The 13,944-nt window shown below is 37.0% G+C and overlaps 1 protein-coding gene across 1 annotated transcript in view; it reads left to right on the forward strand.

The window, feature by feature from the left end:
* LOC123516002 (protein DENND6A-like) overlaps positions 1 to 13,470 on the forward strand; it is a 40,331-nt gene extending 26,861 nt beyond the window's left edge. The window contains exons 4-11 of the mRNA XM_045274988.1: positions 13 to 198; positions 424 to 540; positions 746 to 876; positions 1,209 to 1,393; positions 1,967 to 2,076; positions 3,854 to 4,021; positions 4,315 to 4,527; positions 8,699 to 13,470. Of these exons, the coding sequence (XP_045130923.1) occupies positions 13 to 198; positions 424 to 540; positions 746 to 876; positions 1,209 to 1,393; positions 1,967 to 2,076; positions 3,854 to 4,021; positions 4,315 to 4,527; positions 8,699 to 8,890 (1,302 nt within the window). The 3' untranslated portion in view covers positions 8,891 to 13,470. The remainder of the gene's footprint in view (positions 1 to 12; positions 199 to 423; positions 541 to 745; positions 877 to 1,208; positions 1,394 to 1,966; positions 2,077 to 3,853; positions 4,022 to 4,314; positions 4,528 to 8,698) is intronic.
* Positions 13,471 to 13,944: the final 474 nt, after the last annotated feature.

Genomic DNA, 13,944 nt, shown 5'->3' on the forward strand with positions numbered 1-13,944 from the left:
TATTGGTACCAGAGTGTTGTGCTGCTGTCTCACCTGCCCCTGGTGTCCCTCTTCACCACGGTGCTAGAGTTGGTTGCTCCAGAGTACTTTGACACAGGTGAGGCTAGCCTGGAAGCAGCTTGCCACCATCTTGACCAGTGGCCTCCCCCAACCCCTGGCACTTCCCTCAGCCTGCCACTGCTGGGCACTCTGATTCAGGTAATGCAGAGTTGTGTTTACAATGGATAATTATAGGATTTTGTTAATCTCTTAAGATTGGTTTTCATATACTTTAATTCCAAAAATTTCATTTTAACTGTGCTGATTTTATGCAGATAGTAAAGTGATTCATTAATCATAAAGTGATCATAATGTTTAGGCAAAGCATATAAACAACCATTTGTATATTCTCAGGCAAACAAATTACTTCATTAATTTTTACAGGTTCGAATACCAAGTCGACAAGACAAACCTGGGTCAGCCTCCCTCACACCATCCTCACCCTCACACACCTCACCAGGTCCACCAACAGTCCTTGTTCCAGCACCACATGAGACTGAGGTATAGGAGTACTTTTGATATTTATAATAGGACTGACATATCCCCAACTTTTCTCTCTCTCATAAATTGTCACTTTAATATCTTTTATCCTCATTCTTGAAGTCAGTCAGGTCCTGGAGAAGTAAGGAAAGAGACCCATTTTAGGTATTAGTTTGCCTTGTGTCTATTTAAATCAGTGTGTCCTTATGGATTTATTCTGTGGTAGGCATTCCGAGTCTTGGCGCCTGTGTTGCCTCACTTGAATCTGCTGTGGGAGTTGGTGATCACTGCTGAGCCCCTGGTGGTGATGGCCCAATCACCCACCACAGCTGCCAATACTGTGCAGACACTGGTCAGGTGAGTGAGTCTTGTAGGCCTACAGTTGTGTATTTTTATTTATTTATTTACTTCATATGGAATAAGTTTTGTGTTTAAAATTTCAATCTACAATTTTGATAATAAATATTAGTTGTTCTGCGTCATTAAGCATTTTGTGATTTCTTCAATGCTGATCTCACTTAGATGGTTGGTATCCCTCCTATTTTGCCTGAGAAATTTGTCAATGAGTGTCATAAAGTACATCCATTGTAGGTTCTAAGTTTGTTTTTATCCCTTATCCTACACATCAAATGATAAAGTTGATTGTTTTGACTGGTACATTAGTGTTAACATTGCCTTTTATCCTGTAGCCTAATAGCTCCTCTCAAGTTCAGTGGAGACTACCGGCCATTTTTCACCATTCACGACTCAGAGTTCAAGGAATACACCACCAGGACCTCAGCACCTCCCAACGTCATCCTGGGAGTCACCAACCCTTTCTTTGCCAAGACGCTGCAGCACTGGCCTCACATTATCAGGATAGGGGAGAGCACAGGTAAGGGGCAACAAACTATGTCAAATATACCATGAATGGGTAAAGCAAATTGTGTAGCTTCCTTATTATCTTATTTTTTTACCACTGTTTGTCAATATTATTCCAAGTAATTTTGGATGAGTAGTACATTCTTTCTAGCTTGAATTACTGTCTATTTGAATCATCTATGTAAAAAAAAATACTGTGAATGAAAGTATAAGTTTCTCTTTTCATAAAATAAGTCCTCAAAAGTAAACTCATCTTCCCTGGAACTAGACAGGTGTACAATATATTGAAGTTATTCCCAGCTCAGTTTCTCATATTTCTTCTGAGTATCACAAAAGATGAGCAGCCAGGATTGAGACAGGACTGGCAGATCTGTAGCTTCATTTGGTTGAATTTAGAAGAGGATTTTATAAACAATGAATAAATGCTATTTTTTTCTTAAAAAATGTTTATGAACTAGAAATATTTTAAATCTTATATGATATAAACACATATACAGATAGATATATACATAGTCTCACACTATTATAGATATTTTTCAAATGGGAATTATCTTATCGAATGACTGATAAATGTGATGTTTTGTAGGTTCTCCCAGTACACAGAAGCACAAGATAAAAAAGGCATCCGCCCTCAAGACTGTGGAACAGAAGCCCGGGATGTACACCAAGTACAAGCCTCACCTGCAGGCAGATAAGGTGAGTGGAGGGAACATAAGTTTAAAGCCATGTCTACACTATAGGGCAGTGCCTCAAGGGGATTATTTGCAGAGTAGGTCTCTTCCAGTTCAGAACCAGTATTACCAGGTGAGGTAAAGGGTGCAAAATCCTTTGTATGTATTTCACACCACTGAAGAGATCGTTTGGTGAAGCAGTTCAATAGTAGACAGCAAATTAACTCCAAGTCGTAAAAGTACACCTGTCTATCATGTATAGTATGAGAACAGGCCGAGTTAAACCAAGGTTTTAGAAGGTTTGGAGTTGAGAAAAAGAGAGGAATGTATGCCTCCATGCTAGACACTATCACCTTCGTTGTGTGCTCAGCACACAGAGATGGGTCTCTGACACAGAAACAATAATCATTCCAGGGAAAATCACCATAATACCTCCTCAGGTCCCCCAAAGTGGTAGAGGCAAACCACCTGAGGTACCTCTACTCTTTGGAGAGTCCAGAGGAGGGATTGGAGAATTAGGACAAGATACAGAATTGAGATTGTGATAGGAGCAGCCCAATGGAGAAGATAGAGTAACAGCATAAGCAGGATTAGAGACAAGGAAAAGGTCAAGAAATGTGGGTGTATCTCCAAGATGGTCAGGGATACAAGTAGGGTGTTGCACCAGTTGCTCTAGGTCATGGATAATAAATAGTAAAGTTGAAGTCTAGTTCAGGATGGTCAGTGAAGGGAGAGGAAAGCCAAAGCTGGTGGTGAACATTGAAATATCCAAGGATGGATATCTCCATGAAAGGGTAGAGATATAGAATGTGCTCCACTTTGTAAGTTAAATGGTCAAAGAAGGAGTTAGAAGAGATAGACAACCTAGAAAAAATTTAGTTAGAGAGTGACTTTTGAGTCAAAGCCAGCTGGTGGAAAACTTGGAAGATTCAAGAGCATGGGCACAAGAGCAATTCAAGTCCAGCTTTGGAACAAAGATGTGAGAGAAAGTAGGAGGGAATAGAAAAGGGGCTACTGTCAGTTGTCTCAGACAGCTATGTTTTGGTGAGGAAAAGGTGAGGTTTAATAGAGGAGAGATGGTGTTCTACAGACTGAAAATTAGATCCAAGACTGCAAATGTTGCAGAAGTTAATGAAGAAAAAATTAAGGGAGGTGTCAAGACCATTTATGTTTTATACCAAGAGAGCAATTTGACCTGGGAACATTTATGGTCTACCCAGAAGGATGTGTTTATAGTAAGTGAATGTAATTTTGTGTGAAGGAGGAGAGCTGTTTTTAAAGGGCATACTGTGACTGCCCTGCTGAGTTGTAAGACAAAAAGGGAAATGTTTAGAAAGATCACAAGTAACTTTGATGATCAGTTCACATCACCCCCTGAACTGATCCAGACCAGAACTAGTGCTATTCAACCTTGGTGGGAGTAAATTATCGTTTACATTTACACCGTTTGATATTTGATAATGTAGACAGTCCTACTCAGCAGCACAAAAATTCTGTCCTTGTTTTGTACATTTTTTTTCTCCATGCTTTCCTATGTTTATAGATAAATGACTACAGCACAATTCTCCACTTGTTCCTATCAGTGTCTCACTTATACTATCTACCCAACCCTTCTATCACACCACACTATCTGTCTGATCTTTGTATATTTTTCTTCCCTCATTCCAGCAAACATTCTTTGCATGAAATGAGCCTCATTACACAGTTCTTAATTTTATTATTTCTACCATTCATGTAAAAACTGCAAGGATTACTGTTGGGGTTCTGGAATATCTAATTAATGCTATTGTAATGTTTTACAGGGCCTAGTGAAACGGCTGCTCAAAGGTGTACAGACTGGCCGGCCTGTGGAAGTACAGACAGCTTTGCTGCGCCGCCACTTATTGGAGCTGACACAGTCCTTCATGATTCCTTTAGAGCGCTACGTAGCCTCCCTTATGCCCTTGCAGAAGAATATTTGCCCATACAAGGTGCTTCCAGTTTGCATACCTATAGGAATTTTAAGAATCACTTAATTTTACCTGTGCTTCCAGTTTGCATACCTATAGGAATTTTAAGAATCACAATTTTACCTATTCATAAACTTGGTTGGTAAAGTGATCTTGTGAAGACTATTTCAAGGCATGACATCTTGCACCAATTTAGTTACCGAGTCCATGAAGTCAGATTAAAGAGGAATCTTGACAAAGTTATTCAAATTTATTGGAGACACTAGCATATTGTTTATTTTCTCATGATCTTATCAATGATATTTTTTCCTCAGGCAATACCAAGTTTACGTCCATTCAATCCAGACGACTTTTTGGCCACTCTGGAGTTGTATGGACCTCAGCTGACCAGTGGCATCCGAGGAGACTGGGAGGGCCTGTACCGCAGGTTTTTCAGATCTGTAAACTTCTCAGTGTGGTTCAATGCTAGATACCAAGAGGTGTCAGATAAACTGTCAGCACTTCACATGCAGGCATTATGTGATGCGGTAAGTGCTAAGCTGTGTGCAATCTTCTATCCATTATTGGATGCTTCTTAATAAAAACAGTGAACTCTCTTGTAAAATCAGTGATAGATGGTTTTGGTATTGTATTAGAGATTTATTCAGTTCATTGTATGTTTTGAGAGAGCGCGTGCCTTATCTTCACGACTGTGCTCCTTTCACAGGATGTATCAGCATAGTTTAAAGGGTTCTATAGATTGAATCCATATCATTGGTCAAAAATACACTTTAAGGGTATTATAAACCTCACTGGTAGATGTTAAGATGAGGCCATGCTATTTACTAATGTTTTTGGCTCAATCCTTAACACACTTAGGGACTTGGGTTGGTAAACAGGAATTTTGGGTGGGGAAGTTAAAATCTGGTCAAATTGATCTCTTACCACAAAAGTCAGTGGAAGTTATTGCTGCTGTTGTTATGACAGTCTTTGCTACTATGGAAAGATATCTTCAGAAATCAGTAGTCAGAATTTGCCAAAATGGGTTGTCCATACCTCCTTGGGGACAGTAATTTAACCTAGTATCACCTTAGACTAGGCAATACTAGGTTAGATTTTTGTCCCTGAGGATAGACTACCAGTTTCTGAAGATTTTCTGTAATATCCAAGATGGTGCCTATCATAACTGCAGCTATAATTCCCACTCCACAAGTTTGTTGGATGTCAAGAGTCGAAAATATTTAGTAAATACAGCCGTGATCCCTCTTTAAATAGCTTGCTTCTTTCATGTAGTCAGGCACAAAAATGATGGACCCTGGAATCCATGTCTTTTTTTTTTTTTTTCCCAGTTTTTTTTTCCCAGTCTTTTATCTAATCTTTGTTGGATTAACTTGTTGGAAAGTAAAAGCTTTCTTATGAAGGACAGCAATTGACTTAAGGGGACCAAGTTGAAAATCTGAAAAATATATAAAAAATGCAAAACATCATCATGGTATTCTAAGGTCTAGAACTTCACAATGCCATTTATATACTCATTTGATCTGAATGCCCTTCACTCACACCCAGTTGCTTAATCAAGGTAATTAAATAGTAGGTAGGAGATGGCCGTAGAAAATGACTAATTCCCTTCATTGAGAAAATTTACAAGGAACAGTTTTTTTCTGATAGCGTATGGAAATTTCCTTTCACAGAGTGGCGGAGAAGAGCCTCGGTCACTCGCTAGAGCAAGTGTGGACAATAAATGGCAGAGAAATACACCACAGTAGTACAATGAGTTGCTTTTGTGATACAAGGCTTTAAAGTTTAAAGGAACACTTTTGTGCTTTTCATCTATACACAGCTATATAATAGAGGAATTTTTTAAGTACCAAGTATTATGAGTTTATCTTAATCCACCAAAGATTAGAATGGGTGGAAGTGATTGGAAAAAAGACATGTCCTTGATCCATAATTTTCATGTGCAACTTTCCTGTTGTATTAATTTTTTTTTCTTATGCAAGAGTAAAGCTGGCCAAGGACACTAACTAAGTTGTCAGTTCCCTTGCAGGTCTGAGAGATTTAGGCAAAAAAATGGATAGATGTCTTGAAACCTCTCTTTTGAATAGTCATAGGAAGTTAAAAATACAGAAGCAAGTATGGAGTTCCATAGTTTACTAGAAAATGGTATAAAAATCATGATTAAGTACTGGTTAACTCTTGCATTATAGAGTTGGAGAAAGTAGGGGTGATATGATGAAGAAAGCCTTGTACAGTGAGAATGCAGGAGGAAAAGAAACATGTAGTTCAGTAGATTAGAAGAGCAGTTAGCATGAAAATAGTGGTAGAAGATTGCAAGATATGCAGCATTTCAGGAGTGAGGAGGAGGCTGAAGACAGTCAGTCAGAGGAGAGGGGTTGAGATGAAAAGCTTTTGATTCCACCATATCTAATAAAACTGTCTGAGTGGAAACATGCGGAGAGTATTCTATACATGGCTACAGAGTTAGCAGTTGTGGAGATGTGAAAAACTGGCAGACATGCCTGAGAATGCCTAACTTCTTAGAAGCTGTTTTAGCAAGAGATGAGATGTGAAGTTTCCAGTTTAGATTAAAAAGCAGAGACAGACCAAGGATATTGAGTGTTGAAGAGGGGATATTTGTGTGGAAGGTTGTGTTGAGTTGGTAGAATTTTTCAGGTATTGAATACATAAATTTTCTCTGTCCCAATCAGATCTCTCAGATCAAAAGTCGGGTGTTATGTGGTGTCCCTGCAGGATCTGTTAACTTTCAGAAGGGTTGGTTGTCTCTGAAAAGATTTAGGGTAGTATCATCAGTGTTGGAATGGATAAGGCAAGAAGTTTGGTTTAGATCATTGATAAATAATAGGAAGAGAGTGGGTGACAGGATAGAAGCCTGAGGTACAATACTGTTAATAGATTTAGAGGAACAGTGGCTGTCTACCACAGCAACAATAGAACAGTTGGAGAGGAAACTTGAGATAAAAGCTGCAGAGAGAAGGATAGAAACTGTAGGAGGGTATTTTTGAAATCAAAGCTTTGTGCCAGACTCTGTCAAAAGCTATTGATATGTCTAAAGCAACAGCAAAAGTTTCACCAAATCTCGAAAAGAAGATGACCAAGACTTGGCAAAAAAAGCCAGATCACTAGTATAGTGGCCTTGATGGAAGCTATACTGGCGATCAGATAAAGATTTTGATGTGACTGATGTTTAAGAATCTTTCCATTGGGGACAGATTCAAAGACTTTAAATAAGCAAGAAATTAAAGCTTTTTTTTAGGAACAGGCTGAATGTAGGGAAACTAACAGCAAGAAGGAAAGGTAGAAGTAGGCAACAGACAGAGTTGGAAGAGTTTGGCCAGACAAGGTGCAGGCATGGAAGCACATTTTTTTTGAGAACAATGGGAGGGATCCCATCAGGTCTGTAGATCTTAAGAGTTTAGGCCAACTAGGGCATGGAAAACATTATTGATAAGAATTTCAATTGAGGGTATGAAGTAGTCAGAGGGGGGAGGCAAGGGAAGGACAAGTCCAGAATCATCCAATGTGGAGCAAAGCTTTGAGAGAAGAGTTCAGCTTGAGAGACAGATGTGATGGCAGTAAAGTTGTTGATGTCTTTGGCAAGATGCCAGAAGTCTTTAGTGAAGTTGGATTTCAAAGGATTTTGACATTTTCTATTAATGAAGAAGCATTTGACAAATTGAAGAACAGACTTTGGCCTGATTCCAAGCGGAAATACAAAGTGCATGAGATTCAGGTGATGGAAGGCTCAAGTATCTTTTGTGGGCAAGCTTTCAGTCATGTATAGTGCTAGTGTTAAACCAAGGTTTGGAAGATTTAGGTTGAGAAAAGTGAGGAATGTACACATTATTGCCTCTGTTATGCACTCAGCACTCAGAGATGGGTCTCTGACATGGAAACAGTAATCATTCCAGGGAAAATCAGCATAATAAGTGAGGAAGAGATGGTTTAGTAGAGGATAAGTGGTGTTATACAAGTTGAAAATTAGATCTTTCAAGGTTGCAAAAGTTAATGAAGAAAGAGTTGAGGGAGGTGTCAAGACATTTATGGTCTCCTACCAAAGAAGGGGACTCCAGGGCTGGTGTTGTTGCCATTCTGTTAATTCCCTTATTTTTTACAATCTCATTTTACTTAATTACTCATTCCATTCATTTACTTTAATGAAAATATATTGCAATAAGAATAGAAAGAGCTGAGTAAGATGTCTTACTTCCAAATTATACATCACTTGTTTTGGATTTTACACAAAACTGAGTATAAGAGCTTTTTAGCTGGAAGTTGTCACTCAAAAGCCAACAAATAGCTATAAAAAATTGTAGGAATAAAAATTTCATTCTGGTTTGTTCAGTTCACCCTGTGTTCATGTTACACACCAATTTCTAATCACCACCTATACCCTCCCCAAAGAGAGCTATTGTGGTCTCTATCAGTGGGTACTTTCACACTTCCTTTTGCTTAGGGGGAAGAATACCTGCTTGCTAGCTCATTGGTGTATCTGAAGAGGGCACAGATTCTCTTCCTGTTGGTGAGAGACAAGTACACTTCCACCGAACAGAACAGAACATCATGCTATCCCCCAAGGAAATAAATCTTGTTTTTCACCCATTTTTTCATTCTTTCATGTGCTGTGTACCCAGCATAAGGAGATACAAGTTTTATGCTAATATTTTATTGTTGATAATTATCATAACTTGCACTTCCCAGGATTTGGGCCGGTGGGTAAACAGCCGCAGTGAGGTGGAAGTGGTGGACATGGTGCTGAGGCTGCGTTCCAAGCTAACAGATGCAGACATGCTGCCAGTGAGCCAGCACACCAGGGAGCAGCTCCAGGCACACCTCAACACACTCTTCATGGCACTCCCCGAGGACCTGCGCTCAGTTCTTCATGCCAGCTGAGGCCACAATGATGTTTGCTATTTAGCAAAATTTTTATAATGACATTTGTATACTGTATTTTCTTATACACTTGTTGGGTAATCTCCATGAGATGAGTCGTGCTACTAGCCTTCATCCATTATGTTATTTCAGCATATCATGTAAGATCTCTTTCTGGCCTCTAGTGGGCTACATGATGGTTTTCAGGATGAACTGCTAGAAAACCAGTTCTGTGGCTGGAAGGTGTGGAAGGATTTGTGGTGCAAACCAGAAATTGCTCCTACCATTGTGAGGTTAGCACGCAGTCATGTCCATCATCCTTGCAAAAATTCTTTATCATTAGTTCTCCCATCCATCAATATTTTTCCTTTAATCAAAACATTTAATTTAGAAACGTTATGACGCCTTTATACCACTTCATAAGGCATCCAAGGTATTATAAAAAGCCTCAAGTGCCTTTATTCCTCCATAATAACTATGGACTGTTTTTGCCTAATTGCTTCTTTAATTTTCTGTAATACATCTGAATACTGTGCTAGAATTTGTCATAGCTTTTACTCTTCAGCAACATGAAAGAATTAATTAAACTACTATTGCTGCAGAGATTATCAAGCTGTGATCTGCAGGTCAGTGCTATGAAGTATTAGTATAGTTTGTTGGTAACAGTTTGCTATTAATTGTAAGTAGAATATTTTATTCTAAATTATTTTCTTCTTAATGTCCAAGGAAACCCTAATCAGTGGATCATTACCGAGGTGCACAGGAATCCTGAGTGGAATGTTCAGTGTCTGTGTGTTGACTTTGCCTAGACCAAAGTATTTCTGTTTTAATATATATATATAATATTAAGTGCCAATATTTTATTTTAAGTAGTTAATGATTGATAATGTAGATATTTTTGAGTTTTTTTTTGTGATGGTTTATTGTAGCATATTAATACAAATATTTAATTTATCAGCAATCTCTTTAGTTATAGAAGTTTATATAATCAACTTAGAGGAGAGGATGTGAAGAAACCTGACTTGCTGTGACTAAATCAAGCATGCAGCCAAAAGTCTACATTTCTAATATATAGTACTAAAAGTTCTGCTTTGCCATTTATATTTATTCATCATCTGATCATGTAAATAACCCTTTTGCCTAAAGATAACTGCAGGATTCCTCTTTTCTTTTAATTATATTCTTTGTGATTTGATAAGTGCAAGAAAAGTGTTTACTCAGGACATTAGGGTCAGGTTCCTTGGAGTGAGTTTTTGAAAGTGAGATGTACCACAAGTCAGAGACATTAGGGTCAGGTTCCTTGGAGTGAGTTTTTGAAAGTGAGATGTACCACAAGTCAGAGTAGTGCATCATTCACTACCACCACTTTACAACAGTTGATAAAATGTAGTTTTACTGTAGTTGTTATGAAGTAAAGACAACATAAGTATGGGGTCTGGATTATGTCAAAGGGGTAGAGAAAGGAAAAAACATAAATGTTTAAAAGCAACAAACTGTATGGAGAGGGATGATAAAGTTGCAGAAGATGAATAAGATCTTATGGCATGGAAGGAAAACTAAAGAAACTATTATTTTCATGTTTTGACCCATGCAGTAAAGAGTAATGCAGTTTAACAATTACAAATGTATACAGCTGTATGGAAATTCTGTATGGGTGAATCAGGAAAATGTGAATTATTTAAATTTCCCCAACATTGGAATGAAGATAAGTTTGTGAAACGTGTCTTTAAGAGAACTGACCAATTTGAAAATTGAAAAATTACAAAAAATGCAAGAATTGTCTCATGTCACTCTTTGGTTTAGGGCTTCACAATGCATGTATAATAAATAGTTCATCATTCATGTTTGAATTATCATAAGAGTCCCCTTGGGGAGACGGCTGTATAAGTTTTTTATTAGAAATTATAAAGTTTTATGAGGAAAAAGATTTCTTTATGATGGTGTATGGAAGTTTCCTCTCAGCCATTGTAAAAATCATGTACAATGTTCAATTTAAGAGATTCCAGATGCCAGTGAAACCAGTTCTGTCACTCCAATATTATGGCTCAAGATCATATCCAACTTAAAGGCTATAAATTATAATAATTGGTACCTAAAATCAGAATCAAACTTAAAAGAAATAAATTATAATAATTGGTACCTAAAAATTCTACTGTTATAGAGCTGTACATGAATGAAAAACACACAAGTGTGCCTTGAAACTTTAAAACCTTGTATCAGAACTGACATATTGCACTTGTGAGCTGTACTTCTCTGCAATTTATTATCCAATTTTTATGATTCTGGTGTCATCAGAGAGGGAATTAGAATAACCAAAAACATGGAGACATTCTGTGTGTGTAGTTTTTTTTTTTCTTTAGCTCAGAAGAAAAAGATTATTTTTTCTCAACAAAAACCCCTAACCAAAATTGTTACATTTTTTTAGAGTCATCAAAGTATCTCATGACAAGTTTTAAGGAAAATAAACTTGATAACAAACCCAATTTTTCATACTTAAATTTTTTTAAGAAAAGTAGCTATATAAAAGAACTTTATATTTATATCTTATGAAAACTTTGTGCAGTTTGGTTAGTAAATAACAAAAAATTAAATTGAACTTGGTCGGTTCCTTGAAGTGAAATGAATAGTTAAGTGTGAGAAGAGATCATATAAAGTGGATGAATGAGTAGAGTGAATATTGGAGAATGGATAATAAATGAAAGAATGTGGCACTGAACACTACCCCTGGTGTTCTGAATGATCATACCCTGTGTTATCCAGTCAAAATGGTTACACAGGCTTTGTAGATTTTGAGTGGTAGTTAGCTGGCAAAAGAAAACATGAAAGCAATACATATTGAAAACTTGCAGTACATAAGGATTCGATGTTAGTGAAGTTGATATTCAAGAGATGCTGCAGTAAATGGTGCATGTGAATAAATTGATATGGATTCAGAATAGATCTGTATTCAGGGAATGCATGTATGGGTCAATGAGTGAATGTGTACAAGTTGACAAAGGTATCAGAATGTAAAATTTATGCTTCTAAGAAAAAAATGTGGCTTTGGAGATTGCCTATGTTCTAGATGAATGGCATGAGAAGGATAATGAGGGTAGTTGTAGGTGATGGATGTTGTAGTAATACTTATGTGTTGGTGGATGTAACAGTAAAAATTTGGTACAAGTCCTTAGTTCGATGATGTGATAAGCTAGGATATATTTGTATGTAAGCAAGAAGTAATGGATAAAATGTGGAATACCACAGCCATTTGAATACCTTGAAGAGTGATCACTTTGTATAGTGATTGTGTATCAAAATTCATTTTAATTTTATTGGACTCCATTGAAAAGGCATTTTATTTTTTTATGAAACATGAAAGCTTATAGAGTAATGACTGCTTTTATATTTTTTTCTTTTTTATGCATAATTTTCACGTAGTATCAACAAGTGTTGTGGGGCTAACGCTATTGTTTGTGCTTGAACAGGCAGGATGCTTTTGTGATAGCATATCTGAATGAGGCCCATGCTGCTTGCTTGAATAAATCTCTGGACACAAGTCAGACCATAACCAATAGGTTTATAGGTCACATGCATCACTTTTGAACTTTGAAGTGACGTGTGTAAACCCTATCCTTTGTATGTGTGTCTGTACACTTGCCACTGTATGGGAGTGATTTGACTCACACTTATGTATGATAAAAACTAGTGTCATCAAATCTTGAACTTATTTTTAGATATTGATGCTTGTTTTTAGTGTTCAAATCTTTTAGCCAAATTTACAGCATGTTTATTTCAGTCACAATCATTGCATTTTGTCATGCTAGTTAGAATGCTATCGGCCAGTGCAATGCTGAATGAGATTCACCATGTTCATAGTAAATTACTACTTTTTGATCTTTCAGTTTCAGGCATGATAGTCTTGACTAACTGCAGTTTGGTAAGACCTGTCAGGAGTTTTCACTTCAGTATTAAAACTCAATTTTGCAACACTATTTATGATGCTTCCATTTCTCTCAGAGACATTGCTTAAGGAGCATTGATTATATTACTCTTGATCTACATTATAACCGTCCACACATCCGGTTCTATATACTAATTGCTATAAAAAAAAAATCTGAAGTGCAAGATTTAATCTCCTGAAACAGTCACTGACTGCAAATTGTTTTGAGTAGAATCAGCACAGATCTCCCGGCTTTTTTTCAATGAAGCCTAAGGGAGAAACTTCACTAAAGTGTGGGTAGTAATAAAGAAAAAGCTCAGTACTATAATAAACTTTGCAATAAGGTGATTAACCTGGTTGTTATTCACTTCCAAAGACTCAGCTTCAGTAAGCAAAAGAGTTTGTATCAAGCATGTGCCATTGGTGTGTGTGTTTGTCAGAAATTTTTATGATGCCAAATTTTAATGACAATCAGTTCAGGATATTTCAACAAATAAGTCCAATTATTTGGATATTAGTATATAATAAAATATTATTTGAATGTGCAAGTGGATTTAAGCAGGTTTGACTGACTTTCAATATGTAACCTTTTGAATGAATGAGGTGTTCAAGAGTTATTATTTTAGATGTTGTACATCGCATTTTGTAATACTCACATCAAATGAATATATTTTTACAGAAACCTGCCTTTTCATTGACTTTCCATCCTTTACTAAATAAAATGTTAGTACGAGTATATACATATATTCTTGACCACCTACAAGGTAGAAGGAATAGGCAAAACATAATGCTCTTACATATAGTATACAAAAAGATATTTAAACATACCAACTCCATGTAATCATAATGCTGTGTCACAGCCAAGCAATGAATGGACGAACAGTATTCTTGAGCATATGTTGGGACCTAATGTTTGTTTGGGTTGCTTGATGTTTCATGTTCTCATCTTCTTGGTATCCTTCTTTGGTTCAGAGTTTTGACATGAAGAAACAACACCAAAGAGGTCTGTGTCATTTTTTTTTTTTTTTTTTTTACATTACAAGGGCACTGGCCAAGGGAAAACAAAGTTGGGAAAAAAAAAAATCCCGCTGGTTGCCAGGCCCTGTTAAGAGGAATAGTATAAAGAGAAAAAACAAAAAAATCTAAAAGGAGGGTC

The sequence above is a fragment of the Portunus trituberculatus genome, chromosome 40 (genome assembly GCF_017591435.1).
Source record: "Portunus trituberculatus isolate SZX2019 chromosome 40, ASM1759143v1, whole genome shotgun sequence".
Taxonomy (NCBI): Eukaryota; Metazoa; Arthropoda; class Malacostraca; order Decapoda; family Portunidae; genus Portunus; species Portunus trituberculatus.